The 25,435-nt window shown below is 44.5% G+C and overlaps 2 protein-coding genes across 2 annotated transcripts; one reads left to right on the plus strand and one right to left on the minus strand.

Moving 5' to 3' along the window:
* Positions 1-6,158: 6,158 nt before the first annotated feature.
* ppp1r14ba (protein phosphatase 1, regulatory (inhibitor) subunit 14Ba) lies at positions 6,159-13,755 on the plus strand (the record flags this gene model as incomplete). The annotated part of the gene is made up of 4 exons (XM_080860925.1): positions 6,159-6,350; positions 11,595-11,678; positions 12,171-12,203; positions 13,641-13,755. 4 exons carry the CDS (start codon positions 6,159-6,161, stop codon positions 13,722-13,724), a joined length of 393 nt encoding a protein of 130 aa, XP_080717051.1. The 3' UTR covers positions 13,725-13,755.
* A 649-nt stretch (positions 13,756-14,404) lies between these two features.
* On the minus strand, positions 14,405-21,234 carry fkbp2 (FKBP prolyl isomerase 2). Its single transcript, XM_080860926.1, has 6 exons — positions 21,185-21,234; positions 20,216-20,370; positions 18,167-18,279; positions 16,470-16,516; positions 16,106-16,141; positions 14,405-15,874 (listed from the first exon to the last, which is right to left on the minus strand). The coding sequence occupies exons 2-6, from the start codon at positions 20,366-20,368 to the stop codon at positions 15,813-15,815; spliced, it is 411 nt and encodes a 136-aa protein (XP_080717052.1). The 5' UTR covers positions 20,369-20,370; positions 21,185-21,234; the 3' UTR covers positions 14,405-15,812.
* Positions 21,235-25,435: the final 4,201 nt, after the last annotated feature.

A 25,435-nucleotide genomic window follows, 5' to 3' on the forward strand; every position in this document is an offset into this window, starting at 1 on the left:
CAGTGTTAACGGTTATGTGGAATATCAGTGTTTACAGCTATGTGTGATATCAGTGTTAACAGCAGTGTGTGATATCAGTGTTAACAGCAGTGTGTGATATCAGTGTTAACAGCAGTGTGTGATATCAGTGTTAACAGCTATGTGTGATATCAGTGTTAACAGCTATGTGTGATATCAGTGTTAACAGCTATGTGTGATACCAGTGTTAACAGCTATGTGTGATATCAGTGTTAACAGCAGTGTTGGATATCAGTGTTAACAGCTATGTGTGATATCAGTGTTAACAGCATTGTTGGATATCAGTGTTAACAGCAGTGTGGGATATCAGTGTTAACAGCCTTGTGTGATATCAGTGTTAACAGCTATGTGTGATATCAGTGTTAACAGCCATGTGTGATATCAGTGTTAACAGCATTGTTGGATATCATATCAGTGTTAACAGCTATGTGTGATATCAGTGTTAACAGCAGTGTTGGATATCAGTGTTAACAGCTATGTGTGATATCAGTGTTAACTGCTATGTGTGATATCAGTGTTAACAGCAGTGTTGGATATCAGTGTTAACAGCTATGTGTGATATCAGTGTTAACAGCATTGTTGGATATCAGTGTTAACAGCCTTGTGTGATGTCAGTGTTAACAGCTATGTGTGATATCAGTGTTAACAGCAGTGTGTGATATCAGTGTTAACAGCTATGTGTGATATCAGTGTTTACAGCTATGTGTGATATCAGTGTTTACAGCTATGTGTGATATCAGTGTTAACAGCATTGTTGGCTATCAGTGTTAACAGCTATGTGTGATATCAGTGTTAACAGCAGTGTGTGATATCAGTGTTAACAGCTATGTGTGATATCAGTGTTTACAGCTAGGTGTGATATCAGTGTTAACAGCATTGTTGGCTATCAGTGTTTACAGCTATGTGTGATATCAGTGTTTACAGGTATGTGTGATATCAGTGTTAACAGCATTGTTGGCTATCAGTGGCTCAGTGCAATGGCACTCGGTTCTGATTAAACTTGCCATATGTCACTGAAGGCAGTGGAAGCTGCTTAGAGAAGAGCATCTGATAGTCCTTAATCACCACTTCCTGATCCCCTCTGCTGTGTGTGTGTGTGTGTGTGTGTGTGTGTGTGTGTGTGTGTGTGTGTGTGTGTGTGTGTGTGTGTGTGTGTGTGTTTCACCAGAACTAAGTGTGTGTTTATAGGTGTGTGTCTCTCCAGTGCTGTAGGTAAAAGGCATGTGTTGAAACGGCTACCTAAGTAGATGCAGAATCAGGCCCGAGTCAGGTCAGGCCCAGGCCCAGGTCAGGTCAGGTCAGGTCAGGTCAGGTCAGGTCAGGTCAGGTCAGGTCAGGTCAGGTCAGGTCATGTCCAGTTCTGGACCAGAGTCAGCTGTTATCTGCTCCTACTCTTAGGATGAGGAGCAGTTTCAAAGATGTGGTCTAATATGACAGAACAGTCACAGCTTCCCTCATCAGGATGCACATGGTTCTCCCCGGTAGTGAGTTTACTCCAGGCAGCATAATCAGCTTTGACACTGTTCCTGCTGCTGCTGCTGCTGCTACACACACACACACACACACATGCACACACACACACACACACACACACACACACACACACACACACACACACACACACACACACACACACACACACACACACACACATACACACACACACGCACAGACATGCACATGCAGGCATGCACACACACATACACACACACACATTTACACTCACACACACACACACACACACACACACACACACACACACACACATCGCACACAAACATGCACACGCAGGCATGCACACACACAAACATACACACACACATACATTCACATACACACCCACACACACAAACAAACACACACACATGCACACACACACACACACACACACACACACATACACACACAAACACACACACATGCGCACACACACAAACTCTCTCTCTCTCACACACACACACACACACACACACACAAATATAGAAGCACACACACATATAGATGCACACACACACAGCGGAAAGTGAACTACTGATCGTCCCACTGAGACCACTTATCAGCTCTGGTTTGGGGGGGGGATTGTCTTCAGTCCTTTTTTTTTACTTGTTTCCTTTCTGAGGGACTGATGCAAGCTGATATACAGTATTTATCAGTGGGAGCAGGACTCCCTCTGGTGGCCCTGCACTGCATTGAACTGGCATTCACATATCACATAACTCTGCATCTCACTGGTGGGCCTGTAACTCCCACCCACAGAGATGGGGGGTGGGGGACATGTTGTTTATCCAGCCCAGAACTGATGTGGGAGGGGGGGAGGCACGTATGGCTTGTTTGATCAATGAGAACGAATCCCCTCACAGGTCAGATGTGCGGTTGTGGAGAAGATCAACGCTATGTTTGTGGCACGGTGGCTCAGCTGCTTGCACTGCCACCTCACAGCAAGAAGGTCATGGGTTTGATTCCCGCATTGGGCGCTGTTGGCTCTGGGGGGTAAGTTCTCCCCAGTGCTCAGGTGGGCTATCTCTCGACCTTTCTGTGTGGAGTTTGCATGTTTTCCCCCGTGTTCACAAGGGGTTTCCTCCGCTAAGTACCCAAACAGAAAAACATGCAGAAGAACATACCACTCTCCTGTCCATCCCTGACCAAGATGGACGGATCACTTCACTTGGTCCCCGGGCACCTAAAAGCTGCCCACTGCTTCTGGGGTCCTGGAGGAAGGACAGTCCGGAATGGGATAAAAGCAGAGAATAAATTCACTGCGACCTCGGCCTGTGTGTGTGTGTGCCCTGTGTCGCCACCTAAATATGCATGTGTGTGTTGCTGTGTGTCGTTTGAGCGACAATAAAACGGACCGAAGTCAACCTTGTACCCAACCAGTCCGAGAGGAGAACTTCTTGGTGAAGCAAGACATCTCCCTCATCAACTGCTGTCATGCACAGTGTTAAGGTTATATGGGCCATTCTACCGAATTGATGCAAAGTCATGTCGGATATATTTTGAATTTTTGTATGGTTTATTCCCAAAACTTTGTCCGTATATATATTGTACCATATCTAAAGTACACATATCTAGTAAAAGAACAGTCAAGTTTTATATTGTATTTTCAGAATGTGTTGGAATGTTTTTCCTCTTCCAAAAATTGTCACTACCGAAACATCACATTTACTATAGTAAAAAAGTATTATTATTGACCTGTTCAGATTGTGTTTCCTTCCCTTCTCTGAAGAGTATTTTTACAAATATTTCTTGAAGGTTTCCACAATGAAATCCATAGAAATGAATTTTTTACCAAATTTTCAAGTTCAATTTATCTGTTTCGGTAGTGACTGCACTGTTTCGGTAGTGACTGCACTGTTGGATGGATGTTCATTTCTCTCCCAAAATCATCCAAAAGGTGCTCTGGGCCGCCCTTTAGTCCACACAACACATTTATTTAAAAATTATGGGATTGAACTACTTACCATTTCATTTTGTCACTACCGAAATCATCTGGTCACTACCATATGTTTCGGTAGTGACTGTTTCGGTAGTGACAATTCTAGCTAACTTTAAGCATAAATAAAGAATTCTAGCAATCACACGGCTTGCAAACACATCTTTGAAGAGGTGAACACACATACAAACATAAGATTTTCCATGAAACCCCAAAAGGTTTACTTAATTGAAGAAAACATGCGTTTCGGTAGTGACAATTCTTAAGGTTACACGTCGATTTTCAGACTTTGGAACACATTTATATAAAAACTATGGGATTTAGCTACTTACCATTCAACCATGAGGGACAGAGATGCAGTGTCACTGCATGGTCAAAAATGCAGAGTCGTGGCTAAGACACAGGCTCAGCCAATGGACTAAAACTCATGTGTTTCGGTAGTGACATGAAAACTAGGGACATGATTTTTTGAGTATAGTAAATTGATTTAAAAATTAAACCCACAATAAGTCTAAATATTCCAAGTTCTGTTTCAACCCAATCATAAAGATCTTTGAAATTCAATCATTGGAAAAAATCTAAAAAAATTGAAAAGTGTTATTTAAAGGCATTGAAATTTAGATGTCAGGGTTGGGGACAGCTACTTCCCAATAGAAAGTACCCTATAAATGATGATTTTGTATATATTTAGCTTATCACTATCTCATGTAATGCATTGGGTTTATATAGACCATAACATTTTCTAATTAAATATCTATGCCTTAATACCTAATTGTTTTGTAAATAGTTTTTATTGTTGAGGGACTGCATATTACACGAATTCGGTAGAATGGCCCATATATTATTTCCGTACATGTTTCATACTCACGGTGCAAACCAAGGCTCCAAATGTTGTCAGAATCATGTTACCTGTAGTGGCTTCACCTGTAGTGGTGTTACCTGTGCGTCTACCCCCCTCCTTTTGTTTCAGAATCTCATTGCAAGACAAAGCATACAAATTAAGTCTTCAACTTTCACAGCTTACATAACATTGTTTATTTCACAAAATGTCTGTGTGACTCACATACCCAGCAAGTCTGCACCAGAAGTTGCCATTATAAACAGACGCACACAACAGAGTGTGATTCTCAGCAGTAACATCCTCTCCACTAACACTCAGACCCAGAAGTTGCCATTATAAACAGACACACACACAACAGAGTGTGATTCTCAGCAGTAACATCCTCTCCACTAGCACTCAGAGTAAAACGTATTTTATCACATCTGAAACCTCTATGGGGTTCCTTTTTATTCGCTAATAGACTTATACACAAGATAAATTGCATGTTTCTGTACAATCGTATCATGGTACAATGTACAAAGCTGGTAACTGAAATAACGGTTTCTTGGTGGGTTTTTGTGATCATGTCCTGAAACAGCTGGTGGACCTATCTGAAAATAAAGATAAGGAACACAGAATTTGAATAATTCAAAAATAATTTATTTAAGGTCTTAAAAATGAATAGTGTAGTTTCTATAAAGGACATGTTGTACTTAAATTTACATTTGTACCATATTCGATAATACTCCATATTCAGCCTTTTCCCCCAGGATTTATATGTGGCAGAGTTAACTAGAGTTAAGTTATACAGTATGTTGACAGTAGAGACTTGAAAGGTTCTTCGTTGGAGATAAATGGATGGTCCTTTGTAATAAGATGTACACAAAAGCATGTTATACTGTGTTAATGTCCCAAGAAATTGTTTTAATCATTCTACACTGGACGACTGGAAAGACCATGCGCATTAGGCTGCCGTGTGAGTCTTACAGAACTAACATTCCCATAGATCTATGCGCCTTTAAATGGGCGGGGTCGCAGATTAGACCGCATGAGAGCTGATCATAATTGATTAGTTCAGAGTATGTAGGCATTCATTTACCTGATTATGCTGTCTAACTTGTCGGCCACTTAAACTAAATTAATGCTAGCCATTATATTATAAGACATTATAAACAATTTCAGAGATGCTTTAAAATGGGTTATGAATAAAAACAATCCACCATATTTCACGTTTTGTAATAAAACACTGGCAGTAAATTCTGCATACTGACTTCTATTTCACTGCAGGCTGCTGTCATCGGTAAAAGGTAAGGCGAGGATGTATCGTCGACATTTGCTTGGGACAGTCCAAATGACAATAGTAGGGGGGGCGGCGCATGGCGAGCAATACACTCGGCAAATATAAATGTCTTTGCTTTTGATTCATGTGCAATTTTGACCTCACGCACGCATTCTTAAAAGGTCAACTAACAACCTGGGCCATTTCGATAGAAAAATTCCACCAGATTTATGTTGGTGTTCCACGTGAGGCACGGGAAAAAGAAACTGTCACTTTATGACCGGTGCAGCCGTAAGAAGTGAGACCGCCGATAAACCCATCTCTCCTGGTGGACGTGGTTTGACATGCTGTAGACTTTCTAGATAATTACCTGAACTGGCGGTGCATTGTCACAGTCCTAAATGAGTTGTGGACTAGAGCAACCGGTGCTAGTGCAGTAAGGATTAAGGGTAGCGCGTCTTTTTTTTTTATCAGTTTGCAAAGATGCAATGGGAGGCCGCGGCAGAACAATAGCCGACAGACTAGTTCAATATTTGAACTCCTTTGACGAATAAGATCTTGTCGCCAATTTCAAGGGATAGTAAGCTTTTCTGAGCAAACGGCATACCATGGCAGCTGTGACAAGACCTGAGACAACCCCTCAGCCTCGGGTATACTTCAAGACCCCTCCAGGCACGGAGGACGAAGTTCCCCAGAAACAAGGGCGAGTGACAGTGAAATACGACAGGAAAGAATTGAGAAAAAGACTTAACCTCGAGGAGTGGATAGTCGGACAGCTCACACACTTGTATGACTGTGAGGTAAGTCTTTTTGTTGCTTAGCTTGTCATTGGGCCAATATGTGGCGGGTCGGCTCAGTGAGCCTTTATAGGCTCTGGTGCTGAGGTTACTCCCTATGCTTTGTCTTTGGCGATTGTGACATCTCTTTAACTTTGACTATTCACTACGATTTAATTCTCTGTGACTTATTCTTTGTGTAGCCTGTTCAGAAATGTATTCTTGTTGTCACTTGCTTGAAGACACCGGCCGCATCACTATTACTGGTGTGGGAATTTGATCAGTGAGAAGGGCGTGGCAGTAGAGCAGGATTATTTAATTAGGGAAGGCAGAAACAAAAAAGACGGCTCGTACCTGAGCGCCAGGTCTCGCTGCTGTGCTCAGGCCCTTTGTGCGGCATATAAGCCTATGTTGTCCCCCAGTGTACAAGAAGCAGGGATAGTCATCCACCCAGTAGTGTTCTGAGCGACTTTCTCGTAAATGTCATTGCTGAAGGGTGATGCAGAGCATTTTTACAAATGCACAGAAAGAGTACCGAAGACGATTTCCAGGCTTCCTGCCCTGGTATTTGGCAGTGGCGCGTGTCCAGATTCGGCCGCTCCTTGCCTTTTCCGTTTCGTCTCGCTAGCCCCCCAGCACCACTATTCACCCCGTAATCATGTTGGCCATTGTTTTTATGAGCGCAAATACGCTACTCCTACAAATATGACATGACTGCTCGCTCCAAAGTGTTGGCCTGCATAAGAGTGGGTTTGCCATCGGGGCTTTTAAACTGAGAAAAGATTTTTCCTTTGTATATGGTGATGGGTTTGAAATTACATATAGGCTATGGTTACCTGTGGCAGGTGAGAGGTGTAAGGGGGAAAGTAATGGTGTGGTGCTTTTGTTGCTCGGCTCACCAACTGTGAAAGTCTTAGTCGCTTTTTTTTTTTTTATTGGTTCAGGCCAGTCAGGCACAGTATGTCTATGTATGAGTGAGGACCAGTCTTATTGAAAATACATGAAAACAATTAAAATATAATAATGAAGGCCAGTGACCACTGGGTAATAGACACTCACGTGTACATCCATTACGGTAGCGGGACATCTGGCTGTCTGATATGCTGATCTGCTTTTACGCGCTTCTCTACAGGGGATCCCCTGTAGGCTGGTGACCTAAAGGGGCCTCCTTTTAAAGACCCGTCACGTTTTGACACCTGCGCATTAATAATTAATTGAACAATCTTTCCTAAATGGAGTATTACATGGTGTCTGTGTCTGTGCCTTAACCCCAAGCACCCACTCCTTTCTCGGGGATGCGGTTGGACGGTGATGGTGAGATGAGATCACATTCTTGTGTACTGCGCCACCAAGAGGTGAAGTTTAAGCAGTAAAAGAATTACGTCATGGTATGCTACAGGTCAACCTGGATTTTTTTTCTTTCTCATTTCACAGGACCTCTAAAAACTAAGATGAAATGGCGGCTTTTCAATTATAGTCAAATGACGCATTAGATTAGAAGACTATTGTGTCATGGAAATGCAACATTTTCCTCGGGATTAATAAAGTATCCATCTATCTCTAAAGAAAATAAAGGAACTATCGAGAATGATTGGTTGGTATGTCAGTGAGAATTAATTTAAACTGTTACCATCAACCAGTTTCAGCCACATCAGTGACCTGTTCTCATTGGCTGAAGGAGTGGGTCACAGTGTTCCCTACATTAGAAATATGATCCACTCTAATTCGAAGGTAACCAAGAGAGAAATTGCCTCAGCATTAGCCAGAAAAGCTCAACCTTGCCTTTCCAGGTCCAGGATGCAGTAATGAGCTGTGACAAGGCAACTGTAGCGGAAAAATCGATGTGTGTGTGTGTGTGTGTGTGTGTGTGTGTGTGTAGTTGGCTGACGTTTGTGTTCCGCACAGACTTGGCCTCTTTGGGTCTGTGTGCCGCTTCACCGTCTCCTCATGTGACATTTGCTTCGGGCACAAACTCCCTCCACTCCAGCCAAAGTCACGAGTTCTGAGAGGACAAACTTTTAAGCCAGCCTGACATCTTTCTAAAACAGTTGAATAAGACGGTGAAAAGAAGAAAAACTAGTTTTTTTCTGCTGCCGCCAGGCCATGGATACCTCCTGAAGCGTGTCCCATCTTTGATCTTAAAGTACACCAGCATTCCTGGGGACTTGAGCTGCTCTAGCCTTGGCCTCCTCCTCGTCTCTTTACGAGCGTGTTGACTTTCTCCAGACATGCCCTGCGTGTTGGATAAACTTCACATTGGTGTAACCATGGGTAAATGATAAATGGTTTTTAATAACTACACTCTCCATTAGTTATAATGGATGGAGCACAGCAGTGCTAACGGTCTCCACAGCCCTGTGGGAGCCAACCAGCTGTGCCTGTAAACAACAATCATAGCTGTAGACACACACACACACACACACACACACACACACACACCTATGCCGGACCACACCACACACACACACACACACACACACACACACTCACACACACACCTATGCCGGCACCTGGCTGGCAGTGTGAGGGTGATTTATCATCCGGGTCCGTTGGGCACAGACAGATGTGGTCCGCAGACTCCACAGCCAGTGTGAACAGGTGTGCTGGGGAGAACACTTACCAGGTGTTCTCTGCAGGTGTGTGTGTGTGTGTGTGTAGGTGTGTGTGTGTGTGTGTGTGTCCGTCCATAAAGCATATCCCAAACGGTTGATTCTACGTCAGCATTGGCCTTGCAAGGTTCAGGATGATTTAAGTAGTAGATGTCGTGTTGAGCCATTTTCAACACATAGTTATGTCATATCATTTAGTTTACGGCTAAAAAAAAACACCTTTTAGGGTGCATTTTCACTTTAAGTTAGGATGGAATAGCTATTTTGGGGTGCACTTTCACTTTAAATTAGGATGGAATGGATTTTAATGAGGAAATTCATTAGCTGAAACCATTTACAGTCATTTGGATAATAGCCCTCTCTTTTAGACGGGACTATTGGACTATTTCTAACCACAAAGCTAAATGGGCATCCTGGCACTGGTGAATAGAATAGCACTGATGAATTTCATCAAAAACCTTCACAACCTTATTTTTAAACGATCCAAGTTTTCTTAGTCCTCCCTGACTTTTGGAACCGTGGATCTCCTGTTAAAACAACCTGGAGAACCTTTTCCCTTTAAGTGTCTATGCAAACTGTGCCTGATGCTACAGTTGAGCCAGTTTGATGTTCAGTGATTTGGCTGACATTGAGTAGATTATAAAATCCTCTTCCTGGAAGGTTGAACAGGCACACTGAGATGTGAGCGAACACACAGTGTGTGTGTGTGTGTGAAGGCTGTTTGATATGCAGGATCACGGACCAGACCTCTCCAATACTGACACTGTGTAATTATATTGAGCTTCTCCTACTAGGCGTTATGTTCCCCACTGCCTGCGTCTATAGATGATGGGAGGAAGGAGCTCTCTGTCTGATTCTGTAGATGATAGGAGGCACGAACTCTGTCTGATTCTATAGATGACAGGAGGTATGAACTCTCTGTCTGATTCTATAGATGATGATGGGAGGCACGAACTCTCTGTCTGATTCTATAGATGACAGGAGGCACGAACTCTCTGTCTGATTCTATAGATGACAGGAGGCACGAACTCTCTGTCTGATTCTATAAATGACGGGAGGTATGAACTCCCTGCTGTTGGGTTTAATTATCAGTGCAGGTTTCCTAGCAATACTAAGAGAGATATGGGCCAAGTCCCAACCTGTGTGAGTGCAATTAAAGGGTGTCTGGCTGTGAGGTTTCATTTATTAGCTGTGGATTTGTGTGAATGATGCAGTATATCAGGGATAGGTCAGATTTAGACAGAGCACTATATCTCAGCATAACACTGTAATGTAGTTATGAGGGATTTCCATTATGGCAATCTGTTTGAAAAGAAAAGAAATCTATAATTTAATGTAGGAGTGTACTGCAGGGACACAGTACCGGTAACAAATCCTGTTCTGCTCAGTGTGAGCTCCTTCACGGCTGTGTCTGCCCTGACTCTATAGAACGCAGTGCTCACCCTCCTTATCCAGGGGCCTCTCTCCTCCACTCCTTTTCCAGGGGCCTCTCTCCTCCACTTCTTATCCAGGGGCCTCTCTCCTCCACTCCACTCCTTACCCAGGGGCCTCTCTCCTCCTCTCCACTCCATACCCAGGGGCCTCTCTCCTCCTCCTCCTTCACTCCTTACCCAGGGGCCTCTCTCCTCCCCCTTCACTCCTTATCCAGGGGCCTCTCTCCTCCTCCACTCCTTATCCAGGGGCCTCTCTCCTCCTCCTCCTTCACTCCTAATCCAGGGGCCTCTCTCCTCCTCCACTCCTTACCCAGGGGCCGCTCTCCTCCTCCTCCTTCACTCCTTACCCAGGGGCCTCTCTCCTCCTCCTCCACTCCTAATCCAGGGGCCTCTTTCTGCCTCTGCTTTTATATTCACATTTATTCATTCAGCAGACATCTCCAAGGACAGGGAGATGATATTTTATGCTATGCGTGCGTGTGTGTGTGTGTGTGTGCGTGTGTGTGTGTGCGTGCGTGCGTGTGTGTGTTCGTTCCCCAGGAGTGTCTTTGGTCTTTCTGGCACCTTGCTGAACCAGGAGAAATGATTCCGGATAAGTCAAGGTGCCCCCTATTAATAAAGCCAGCAGCAGCTGTGTGTGTATCTGTGTGAAAGTGAAGGCAGGAAGAGAGCTGTGCTTTAATCAGGGAGAGACCACCTGGTTGGAGGAAGATGAGGAAAGAGAGAGGGGGACGGACAACAAAGCAGAGAAAGCACAAATAAACAACACACACACACACACGCGCGCACACGCACGCACGCACGCACACGCACGCACGCACGCACGCACGCACGCACGCACGCACGCACGCACGCACGCACGCACGCACGCACACACACACACATCTTTTCATGGCAACTGTATTTGGATTTGGCGTCCTGGATGACAGGTTTTACCCTTGGTGGATCTGTAGAGCTGTTTTGGGGTGCTTGGTCGTGTGTGTGTGTGTGTGTGTGTGTGCTGTTTGTCCATCTTGTTGTTTTGTAGAACACAGGGAGGAAGAGACTGTGAATTAAGATAATGGAAGTGTGTGTGTGTGTGTGTGTGTGTGTGTGTGTTAATGTATGGGGTGGTGGCCCATGAGGTCAGTGGGTGTCAGGATCTTTCTCTGCCCTTTTCCCTTAAAGGCCTTTACTCTCTCCGTGTTTGTGTGTGTGTGTGTGTGTGTGTGTGTGTGTGTATGCAGGAGGAAGAGGTACCTGAGTTGGAGATCGATGTGGATGAACTCCTTGACCTGCCCTGCGATGTAGACCGGGCCTTCAAAGTCAAGGTCTCCCCAAACACACACACACACACACACACACACACACACACACACACAGCCCACTGCATGCAGTATGAGTGGGCTGTGTGTGTCACACGTATAATGGAGTAGGCCTCCCCAGACCAGACCTTTACCTCTGCCACACTCACAGGACTGTTTACACTACTTCTGCCATGTGCTTGATGTAGAACATTCTGTCTAATAAACATTATGCTAACTTTAGTCCTCACTTAAACCAGCCCTAGGTGTTTTAGATGTGCAGAGCTCTGAAAAAAAGCTCTGTAAAAGATCATGTCAGAATATTTATGGAGGTGTGATGTATTGACCATATCCATTTGTTGTTTATAATCATTATTCTTTTTGGACAGAATTAGACTTGAGCACTGATTAGTTCTGATGAGTTCTGATAGTTCTGTACATGACCATATGCCTGTAAGATGTAGGAACTCCCCGACCCCTCGCCAACTAACGCTTCTGTTTCCTCCTCCTTTTGTTCAGGGGTTGCTGGCAGACTGTTACAAGCCCACAGACGTGAGTCCTCCTCTCTTCTCCGTGTCCCAGAATAGAGTCTGTACTTCCCACAGATAGGCATGTTGTTTCCACATAGAGACAATGGCTTCGACACAGAAGACACTAGACTATAGCACTGTCTGTTTACTTACCATAGACACTAGACTCTAGCACTGTCTGTTCACTACCATAGACACTAGACTATAGCACAGTCTGTTCACTTCCTCAGACACTAGACTAGACTATAGCACTGTCTGTTCACTACCATAGACACTAGACTAGACTATAGTACTGTCTGTTCACTACCATAGACACTAGACTCTAGCACTGTCTGTTCACTACCTCAGACACTAGACTCTAGCACTGTCTGTTCACTACCTCAGACACTAGACTCTAGCACTTTCTGTTCACTACCATAGACACTAGACTATAGCACTGTCTGTTCAATACCATAGAGACTAGACTAGACTATAGCACTGTCTGTTCACTACCATAGAGACTAGACTATAGCATTGTCTGTTCACTACCATAGAGACTAGACTAGACTATAGCACTGTCTGTTCACTACCATAGAGACTAGACTATAGCACTGTCTGTTCACTACCATAGAGACTAGACTATAGCACTGTCTGTTCACTACCTCAGACACTAGACTAGACTATAGCACTGTCTGTTCACTACCACAGAGACTAGACTATAGCACTGTCTGTTCTCAGCTTTAACTACTACTGTCTCTCCACACAGCAGACACCCCATGGCAAATGACACACTTACATTTGTGTGTGTGTGTGTTATTTTTAAGTGAAATTGAGTAAATATTACCCGTGCAGCAAACAGATGTTAAACAGTGAGATTCCTCAAATGTCTGCTCAGTGTTACTGTATGACATTTAGTGTAGTAATTGTGGCATGAGCTCTGGAGTGCCTACATATTTGTAACTGTACGTTCCACTGTGCACATGCTGCCTTTACATTACAAACTAGTCTGAATGGGCAAATATGCATATAATGACAAAAATAGTTAATTCAAAATAAGGATGCAGATTCCAAGATGGGCTTCAAGTCGAAATATGTTCATGAGAAAGAGTCATGTCCACTTTGAAGATATCTTCACATTTACAGTCTGCTCTTTTTATAGCTGTAGATCTTGATATGAAGTCCCTAGGTGAGTAATCAAAGCGTATAGCCATTACTCACTACTGTGCACCGTCTTGGCCTTAAGAAACACCTACTCTTTGTTGGTGGTGGTAGCCTACTCTGTGTTGAATCAGGTTTCTATTTTCATATGACTTCACATTGCTGAGGTGAAAGATTACGGAGCACAGTGTTCCGAGGTTCCAGAGTGTTTAGAGTGTTCCATCTCCGGAAGGCGCTGCATTGTTGTGCCAGCTGGCCAGAAGAGTGAAACAGGAAGTCAGTTACCTCCCTCCCCCCCCTCCCTCTCTCTCTCTCTCTGCAGGTGTTTGTAGCCGCCTTGCTGGAGCGCGTGCGAGGGATGCAGAAGCTCAGCACCCCCGCCAAGAAAGGAGAGGTCACCCCCTGAGCCCCCCAACGTCAGCACCCCCTGAACCCCCCCCAGCTCACTCTCACCGTCACACCCCCTGAACCCCCCATCCCTACCATCTCTTACCGTCAGCACTCCTCTGAACCCCCCACCCCATCCCAATCCTCTCACCGTCAGCACTCCTCTGAACCCCAACCCTCTCACCCCCCCCACCCCATCCGTTCTCCCTGAACCCCCCCACCCCATCCCTCTCACCATCACCTCCCCCTGAACCCCCCCCCCCCCCCCTCCCCCCTCCCTCCCAACCCTCTCTCACAGTCCTGCCGGAGGGGGCAGGATGGGGATGATGCCCGACTTCCTACAATCTCCCAGAATCCCACTGTGCTCGTGAGATGGAGACCAGGGCCAACCGTTCCAGCCAATCAAATCCCTGCTGCAGGTTTCACCAGCGGCCAGTCTCTGGTTCTGTTTTTTTAAACCACTTTTTCTGATCTACACCGTACTCTATGTGAACTGTATATTAGCATCTATGTTAGCTTAGCATTTTGCATTTGTGGCACAGAAGCTGGAGAGAGAGCGAGGGGGGAGGGGGGGAGGGAGGGAGGGAGGGGTTGCTGTGGGACAGTGAAGGTAACTAACTACTCGCAACTGTGATTTCTTCTGAAGTGTCCGCTAGCAGTGTGACCTGGGACCTGTAGGAGCATGTTCACTCCCAGCTGAGCAAGGCTCTAGAGTCCATTTTCATCTTCAAGTGACTGTTTTTATGTTGTCCTTTGTATTACACTGAACAGTGAGGTCATCAAACTGAACAGCAGAAGGATAAAGGCATTTTTATAAGGTGCAGTATGCTTTTGTGAAAAGACGTGAAAAAAAGACATGAAAAAAAAAAATGCTTCTAGACTTAACATGACGTTCTTTCAGAATTATATCATTAGCTTGAGTCACATTATTGTTATCCTGTAAGTTTGTATGCATTTGTGTACCTTTCTACAGGCCTAAAAAAATGTAAACAAAAGCTATAAAAACACGTGAAACAGAGCAGGTACATCATGTATGGGCATATTTGCAACCACTGTCGTCTTCAGTCATGGCACTAGACCAAACCTTGTTCGTCTAGTCAGGTCCTGAGGCCTCGTTTGCAGACAACAAAAATGACATACTGCACCTTTGAAAGCCAGAGGTGATTGTACTGTGGGACCTAAAGCGTATTTTTAAGTGTCTTTGCTTGTGTGCTGCATACTCAGATGGCAACAGAGCCCGGAGCGTGTCTGGGCTGCATCTGGGCCAGGCCCGGCCCGGACCCGGCTGCTGTCTGCGTATGCTCTGAGTGTCGTGTAGGGAGCTGTAGGAAACCGTAGGATTGTTTTTCTGGTGCTAAATTTTCATTCTCAAGATTTTCCAAGCAACACTTGTTATTCTTTTGTATTAGGATGAGTGCCATTGGCGACGAGGAAACGGTGGCAGTCGGTTAGAAAACTCCATTTTGATGCCGAGTAGCAATACCCACAGAGAGGATTTGCCAATTTTGTTACATTTTTATAAAAGGTTTACCAAGTGTATCATGTGAATGGGTGACTGAAGTAGGAACGTTAAAAAAAATGAACCAACTTTGGCTACGATGAAAAATAAAGACAAAACGACTTGTTTGTAAATCAAACATTTATTCCGAATAGGAATACAAGACCACTTGAACAGAAGGAACTAATACCTGAACCCTTATGGAACTGATGTCACAGCTATTACAAACAAAAGACCATTTCGTACTTAGTCCAAATTATTTGTGTGTGTTAAGGTGGTCTGAAGGAATAACTGAAAATAAAGACGTGGTGCACCGAACTCCCCTGGTCTGCTGTGGTCAGTGTGTTTCAGTCAGGCGTCTGTTTGTCATACTCTTCAACAGAAACACGCGTTTGAACGATGATGTCGTCCTTGGTAGAGGTCTCTGCTGGGGACTGGACTGGAATGGTTCTGCACGTGACGTAAGCCCGCTGATGGCTGCCACCTGAACAGGTTGGATGTGAATACCTGACAAGGCAGATGGGTGGAGGAGCTGACTGAGAGGAGCGAGCTTGGGAGCAGAGAGGGTGGGGGAGGGGAGGGGAGGGGAGGTGCGCCTCAGACCTGCAGTTATAAATCAGACCGCCTCTCAATGCTCAGCAACTCCACCTCAAAAATAAGGGTGGCGCCACCTGGTGGAGAGAGAAGGGATATTTAAATAGGAGATTACACATAGGTATATTATCATGGGAGCTGAAAATAACCTGAAATCTCCCCCTAATGGCTTTTAGAGTTTAAGGCTCTGGGAGACGACTACCTATGCATTTAATCATCAGAGCTTAAACCTGGTTATTCAACCGGTGAGGTGCAGTGTTTACAGTTTGCCACGTTAATAAGAACAACACACATTAAATTCCCTTTACCTGGGATCTTAGGAGGTGCTCCTCGGTCTCCATAGCCTGAGTGAAGAAAGGGCCAGAGAGAAACAAACATAACATTATCTGATTAAATGCATTCCACTGACATTTAAAAACATCGCAAAGCCTTCATGATTTCTAGAGAACTCCTGTGTGTAACAACCACATTTTAACTGTAGGTTTGTAATTCTCAAACTTCTACGGGAATTACCCTTAAGTTGACCCATGAGAGCTGGACCGTATAGACTGTACTGACACAGATAGTAGAAGTGCCCTTTAAGATCAGGTCAGGTCAGGCCAGCCCCCAGCTTGCATTTGTACAAGGTTGTGTGTGGGGGAGTGTGTGTGTGTGTGAGCTGTACACACTTACCGAGCTCTGAAGGGATGACCAGCTTCCTCTTCTCTCCTTCACACATCCTGCACAGAAGAAACACTTACACATCACGTCACATCACATCACGTCACCTCATACAGAATCAAGTCTGCTCAGCTCACATCAGCTCAGCCAGCCCCAGGGTCACATCACTGCACTGTGCTAAATAAACACAACACACACTCGTCTATCCTGGCCTGCTTCCAGCATTTTACTAAATAAACACAACACACACTCATCACAACACACCCTTTACCCTGACCTGCCTGCAGCAGAGCTCAGTTTCAGGGGGAGTAGGAGTTCACTGCTGTGAGGTCAAACACTTAACACTGTGTGGAGGTGCAGATATGATGCGTGTGCTTCAACACTTAACACTGTGTGGAGGTGCAGATATGATACGTGTGCTTCAACACTTAACACTGTGTGGAGGTGCAGATATGATACGTGTGCTTCAACACTTAACACTGTGTGGAGGTGCAGATATGATACGTGTGCTTCAACACTTAACACTGTGTGGAGGTGCAGATATGATACGTGTGCCTCGCTTGTAAGTCGGGCCTTCTCCGCTGCAGCCCCGCGGCTGTAGAACAGCCTCCCGGACCACTTAAGGGCAACACAGGCACTGGACTGTTTTAAGACTGGCCTAAAAACCTTTTTATTCAGAAAGGCATTTCCTACTTTTTTAAAAACGTATCATTTTCTTAAACTGTGCTTTTGCTGAGAGCTGTTTTTTAGCACTCTGAGATTCTGCTTGAATGAAGAGTGCTCAACAAATAAAATGAATTATTATTGTAAGTCACTGGAGAAAAGCGCCTGAATTAACAGAGAACAGCTGTCTCACCCTCAGAATATGAAGACTTCTGATGAGTTTGTACAGCTCACTCAGGTCCCTGTCAAATCTGTGGGTTGGGACTGAGACCCAAAGCCTAGGAACTCTTCTCTATTCTCTGCAAGCACATATGAACTAGCACACGCTAAGAGCAAGCACATATGAACTAGCACACGCTAAGAATGGTGCACAAACCTTAACTACCCTTGCATTGCTTTAATTGACTTGTCCTAATGAACAAACTAGATCTGTGAAATGATGGTGCTTAGTTTTAAAGTCACAATTTTAATTATCTTATTTTATCTGTAATATCTTATTTTTTTCTTTTAAATCCCGCTGAACATAAAGCAGACACAGGCTTTTGAAGTGTAAGTGGAGAAGATAAAGTCTTGACACACTCCTCTGTTAATTTTTCACCTTAAATGAGATGGTAACACCAGCCCTTAATTTCTAGCTAGCTGTGCGGATTTGAATATTAGTCTCTTGTGAAAACAGCAGTAAGCTCATTCATCATATCTATTTGGGATTATATTGAATCACTTCCCTCAGTGTAGAGACAAGTGGGATCCCACCATGGAACCTGCAGCCATACCACATTCTCAGCAGACTTATTCATGTTGCTCAGTTCAGTACTCCGTTCAGTTCCAGTACTTTAAAGACTCTCCCCATCAACAGAAAGTACTAGTAGATTCAAGGCTCAGTGACCCGAAAAGCAGTACTGGTACTTTACAGTTTCTCTCACCCCAAAACAAAAAAGTACTGATACTGATACTTTACAGGTTCTCTCACCCCAGAAGAAAGTACTGATACTTTACAGGTTCTCTCACCCCAGAATAAAGTACTGGTACTTTAAAGGTTCACTCACCCAAGCAGACCCTGGTCCCATCCCTTGATGACCTGTCCGGTGCCCAGAGTAAAGGTGAAGGGCTGGTTCCTGGGGATGCTGCTGTCAAACTCTGTTCCATCCTCCAGCTTACCCTGTCGACATGACGACACAGAAAACACACTTATACCACCGCTCACGTCATCAGCTTACCCTGTCCACAGCACGACACAGAAAACACACTTTTACCACTGGTACCATCCTCTGACCAGTTCTATCTGTCAGACCCAAAACGTGCTTAAAAATGCTCCTCAAACAAGAGCCAATGTACAGACTGCAGACCTATACACACATAAGTAGGTGATGGACTGAAATATCCTATATCAAACATAACATCATATTCCGTGGATGGCAGGCCCCCCTTCTGAGTTCAGATACAAATGCTACTGCACACTGACCCCACAAACACCTACATGCCCAACAGTCTAAAGGCAGTCTGGTTCTTAACACCGCATTAACGTGCTTAACACACTGATCAAACACACCACCAATCAAACACCACACCACACCACACCTACATTTACATTTACATTTAGAAGACACTTTTGTCCAAAGCGACATACAAGGGAGAGAACAGTCAAGCTAAGAGCAATGGAACGTGGAACTACAACTGAGAATAGTCTGGATCGCCGTGCTTGCACAGGCGGCAGTGCCAGACGCCGCTCGCTAGATGAGCGCAACGTCCTGGGTGTAACATTTGCCCTTACAAAAGCTTTTAGGTAGGTGGGAGTAGGGCTGGGCGATATGGACCAAAAGTCATATCTCGATATTTTCAAGCAAAATGTCGATATAAGATAAATATCGATATTTTTTGACGCAATAATAACATAGTTGCCGTTGGCACGCTCCAACTCGGCATTCTGTGCTCTCTTTTTCAGTGACGTTGCTGTGCTTGTTCTCAATCCTAAATTTGTTAAATGAATCAGTCTACCTACATGAAAAGAATCACGCAAGTTGCTGATGTGCCTGTTATATTTTTGTGATGTCATTAACGTATCTCATCAAATTATACAGCTCTTCAGAATGTTCCAAAAAGTTCCGTTGATTATTTGAAGTGTGCGTCAACAATGTATCTGTCAGTCAGGTGTCAGCCACAGATAGCCTACTTGCTAACTAACTAACATTAGCAGTGATGCTACTTAAACCGTACTATGCCTGATCAAGTAAGAGAGGAAGAGACCGACCAAGCAGCTGCAGCAAGTTGCAAAGTTCGCAATCCTGGTGAGACAACGGGCGGTGCAGAGTGTAACCAAGATTTTCAATGAGTCGCAGCATAACCATTAACTTACGTGACGGCAGCTGCATTAAAATAGGCAAATTCATAAATCGTCCCGACCTACCGAAACCAAGGAGAAAGGTATGCCATTTAAATTGTATTGTCAACCATAGCGCATGGATCATAATGCCATGTAACCTTGCCTGTTAGCTAACGCAATACGTTCAGATAATTATTATTATATAAGCAATGATGTGCCTATGCCCAGGTAGGCATAGACTGGGTGGCATGCTGGCAAGGAGCAGAACCAGCAAGCACTCTGTAGGCAAGCATTAGTGACTTGAACTTAATGCGAGCAGCTACCGGCAGCCAGTGGAGCTCAATGAGGAGCGGGGTGACGTGCGAGTGGCTGACAGCTGACGGCTCTCGGAGGTAAGCACCGTTCACGGTTCCGGTAAAGGTGGTTGATGTTTGAGCTCAACAGCCAATCAAATGCTTCCACGCTCCTGAGGCAATGTGTGGCTTGGCTGGAATATTGTATGGCTCGGCCAGAGCCTCTTTGAGCGTTTACCCACTCACTCACACACACACACACACACACACACACACACACACACACACACACACACACACACACACACACACACACACACACACACACACACACACACACACACACACACACACACACACACACACACACACACACACACACACACTTAGAGGACTCTGAGGAGTGCACTGGGTTAGAATCGTGGACGGTTCCTGTAAGGCAAAGAGTGAATGTGGGTTTCTGTCCAGTGCATGGCACTCACAGTGTAGTGCATGTTGAGCACGTCGCCCTTGCGGGACTTGATGGGGCAGTTCTCCACACGCTTCTTGATGCCGATCTGCAGCTTCTTCTTGTCAGCACCACGCACAGCACACAGTGACACCAGGGTCACTGCCAGTAGGAAGAACAGCCTCATTTCTGCAACACACACACACACACACAAATATACAGTTTCCAGATCCATTATCAGACTTTAACCAGTGAGCAGTGATTTCTGCTGAATAAACAGTGAAGGCTGAAACAGATCGGTGGCAGATGAGGGCCATATCCTGACCTGATGCAGTCAACGGTCCGAGCGGCTCTTAAATCTAAAACATTTACCTGCTGCCTGCGTCTAGGAAACAATGAGGACCAAGACAGTGGTCCCAAGGTGCTCAACTAACCAGCTAACACTAAGCAGGTGCAAGGCTACCAAAGTATGTGCTGGTATTTGACAATTGGCTTCTTCAATTTAAGTATAAGCTTCTTCGACTTAAATGTGAAGCATTTTAATAACAGTCGTCGGTGTTTTAGGTAGCCACATTTGTGTTGTGTTATGCTTTGGAAAACGTGCTACCCGTGACAAAGTAGGCAATAACTAAGACAGACGTTAACTTGCTAGGAATGGCTTGCAATTGCTCGGAATTAGTTTCCAAGTCATGTTTGGAGAGCGCATCAACCAGAGACATGGGTTTCGTAACAACTTTTGTCAACCTCAATTTAATGCATAACTGGTGGAGAATAATATTCGCGGCAGTTTCTCTGCATCTCTGTATTGCTAACGGGCTGTCTGGTTGAGCGTTGCTAGCCAATTAGCCTTTTAGATTCTCTGCGGGACAACAACGTGCACATTTTTGAAGACCTATCTGCTGTTTGTAGAGCTGGCAACAATCACTTGAAGCAGAGATAGACCATAATTACGGCCAAGAAACGTTTTCAGACTTGAAAATTAGGTGTAAAGTTTTGCACATACCTCTGAATGAAGGTGGATCGCAAATCTCGAGAAAAAAGGAAGCAAGTAAAATCCGGAAGACATCCGCCGGATTGGTGACTTTCTGCAATACTATTGGTCTGTTTTGATGATGGGGCGGGACTCTGAGCTGTCGAATTATGATTGGTCTGTTTATTATGTGTACCTATCCTTTCAGTTTAGGACAAGGGCAGACAATCACATTGTTTGCTGGGATGGTTTTAGCTTTGGAATGTCAAAATTGCTCACGACGAAAATAAAATCTGTAAGACTAATGTCGATACATGTGTGAAAATGAATACGATGTCTATGCAGCCTGAATATAAGTGGGGCAGCAACATTATTTAAATGACCTAAGTGAAAAATAAACTACTAAGAATCAGGATGCGTTAGGGTAAGTATGTTAAACTGTTATCTTACGCACAACATCTAATGTCACTATATGCACACAAGGGGATTTGTTTTAACTCACGGAACTGTAGCTGTTGTGACTAATTTTAGCCAGTAAGGGGCAGTATCTCCACACGAAACCTTTGGGAAGCCGCTTCCCTTCATTCTTCTGAAAAATGGGGTTATTCACAAAATGCCGTTAACTAGCTATGAGGTATGTCAAATAATACCCTTATTATTTATTTAATTGTACTTATTGTAGCAATGCTTACTAATACGAAAACTATAAGGCCTAAGTATTGTTGAATAATAATAATAAATACATTACTATGAACACATTCATAATAACGTCTAATTTAACAATGTCAAAACCCACAGAAAACAGAGGAAGAGACACAGAGAACGGAGTTCAGTACTATCCTGGTTTCTTAGGTAACCCAAGAAATGAAGACATTGCATGACACATGCAGGTAACTCACCACACACACACACACACACACACACACACACACGCTCACGCACACGCACACACACACACACACACACACACACACACACACACACACACACACACACACACACACACACACACACACGCACACGCACACGCACACGCACACGCACACGCACACGCACACACAAACATGCAGACACACTCAGATATACACACACACACACTTAACACACACAGACACTTATACAGACACACACACACACAGACACACACAGATATATACACACACACTCACACACACACACACACACACACACACACACACACAGATATACACACACACGCACACACACACACACACACACACACACACACACACACACACTCACACACACACACACACACACACACACACACACACACACACACACACACACAGGATCTTAACTAGTGAACGTCCTTAACCCCTTCACCTCACTGATTTTCCAACATTGTCCCTGCATTGCAATAAGGTCAAATAAAAATATATTTATCTCTCTCTTACACACACAGACACACACACACACACACACACACACACACACACACACACACACACACACACACACACACACAAAGGATCTTAATAACTAGTGAACGTCCTTAACCCCTTCACCTTACTGATTTTCCAACATTGTCCCTGCGTTGCAATAAGGTCAAATAAAAATATCTTTATCTCTCTCTTGGCATCCATCCTCTTCTGTCTCCTCATTCTCTGCTTCTCAGTGTCTCCACCTCGCTCTCCTCTGATCTGATCTTCTTTCTTTCTGCCCAGATCTCGCTTAGCCCACATCCATCAGCTGTGTGTGAGCCTCTACTACTGTGCCAGAGGTGAGGTTGATTCAACAGTATCACCTCCACATGTTCACATTGGTCATTCAAAGAGCTTTACAAATGAACAGATGAAATAAAAGGTTAAGCTAAAAGAACATTAAACATTAGCTAAAAGAATATTAAACATTAACTCACACACCCCTAGACTGGTTCCGCTCATATCTCTCTGGCCGTACTCAGTTCATCCAGTTAAAATCATTCTCATCCCACCCATCCCCCCTTTCCTCTGGTGTTCCCCAGGGTTCTGTCCTTGGCCCTATCCTATTCATCATCTACCTCCTCCCACTTGGACTGATCTTCCGTAAATTCAACATTCATTTCCACTGTTATGCGGACGTCACCCAGCTCTACGTTTCCTCCAAACCCACTTCCACCTTCCCACCCTCCTCCCTCTGTGCCTGTTTACAGGAAATCAAATCCTGGTTTTCTTCCAATTTGCTCAAACTAAGCAGTGAAAAAACTGAGGCAGTCCTCATTGGCTCCAAGCACACCCTCACCAAACATCCCAGTTTTCCTCCAATTTCCTCAAACTAAGCAGTGAAAAAACTGAGGCAGTCCTCATTGGCTCCAAGCACACCCTCACCAAACATCCCAGTTTCACCCTCACCATAGACAACTCCTCGGTTTCCCCCTCTCCTCAGGTTAAGAGCCTGGGTGTCGTCCTCGACAGCACCCCATTCCATACCCACATCAACAACACCATCCGATCTGCCTACTTTCACATCCGCAATATCAACCGCCTCCGCCCCTCACTCACTCCCAACACCGCCGCAATCCTGGTTAACTCCCTTGTCACTTCCCGCCTGGATTACTGCAATTCCCTTCTCTTTGGTCTCTCACACAAACTCCTCCATAAACTTCAACTGGTACAGAATGATGATGCCCGTATCGTCACTAGGACACCATCCATCAGTCACATCACCCCTGTTCTACATCAACTCCACTGGCTTCCCATTAAACACTGCATTACTATAAAATCCTCCTCCATACATTTAAGGCAATCCATAACCTCGCTCCTCCATACCTCTCTGACCTCCTCCACATCAATGTCCCTACCCGGTCTCTCAGGTCTGCCTCCTCCATCACCCTGACCGTCCCCCGAGCCCGTCTGTCCACCATGGAATCCAGAGCCTTCAGCCACTCTGCCCCTCACCTTTGGAACTCCCTCCCCCCTGACATCAGGAACATTGACCCTAATTCAATCTCTCTTTTTAAATCTCACATCAAAACACACCTGTTTAGGCAGGCCTATAACCTTTAAAGTTCCTGTCAACTCAAGTTGTTGCTCTGCTGCTGCTCTGCTTTGTGCATTTTAACTGTATTACTGTATTATTGACTGTTGTAAGGCGACCTTGGGTTTCTTGAAAGGCACCCTATAAATACAATTTATTATTATTATTTTTATAAAGACAAGAAATGAAGTAAATAAAAATAAGCAGAGTGTATTGGTATTCCACTACTGTCTCATCACACCACGCTCTCCTCAATCCTACTCTTCAAATCACTTCATGTCTGTGTCCATATAATCATGTGTATAATAGTATGTGTACTAGTGTGTACGTGTGACGGTGTATTAATGTGTGTGCTGCCATGTGTGTATATTAGTGTGCATATTTGTGAGCATTACAGTGTGTGTTGCTATGCATGTGAAGTGAGTGTATAATTATATTTGTGTGTATAATAGTATGTGTCTCCAGGTGGCCCTAATGAGCTATATAATTGTGTTTGTGTGTGTGTGTGTGTGTGTGTGTGTGTGTAATAGTGTGTGTGGCTCTGTGTGTGTAGTGTGTATATATGTGTGTGTGTATGGTTATCTATCCACTGCCAGCCCACTGGGTGGCTCTTTGTGTGTGTATCAGCCAGTGCATAGTAGGCTGGCATGTGTGAAGCAGTGTGTGTTTTCACATGCGATTGGTGTGTGTATGGCTGGCCCTGCCACAGGTGTGAATCACTTATTACTGACCTGTTATTACTGACCTGTTATTACTGACCTGTTGTGCTGAATCACTCATTACTGACCTGTTGTGCTGAATCACTTATTACTGACCTGTTGTGCTGAATCACTTATTACTGACCTGTTGTGCTGAATCACTCATTAATGACCTGTTATTACTGACCTGCTGTGCTGGATCACTCATTGCTGACCTGTTATTACTGACCTGCTGTGCTGAATCACTCATTACTGACCTGTTATTACTGACCTGTTTTGCTGAATCACTAATTACTGACCTGTTGTGCTGAATCACTCATTACTGACCTGTTATTACTGACATGTTGTGCTGAATCACTCATTAGTACTGACCTGTTGTGCTGAATCACTCATTAGTACTGACCTGTTGTGCTGAATCACTCATTAGTACTGACCTGTTGTGCTGAATCACTCATTAGTACTGACCTGTTGTGCTGAATCACTCATTACTGACCTGTTGTGCTGAATCACTTATTACTGACCTGTTGTGCTGAATCACTCATTACTGACCTGTTGTGCTGAATCACTTATTACTGACCTGTTGTGCTGAATCCCTCATTACTGAAGC

The sequence above is a fragment of the Sprattus sprattus genome (assembly GCF_963457725.1).
Source record: "Sprattus sprattus genome assembly, contig: scaffold_65, whole genome shotgun sequence".
Lineage (NCBI taxonomy): Eukaryota > Metazoa > Chordata > Actinopteri > Clupeiformes > Clupeidae > Sprattus > Sprattus sprattus.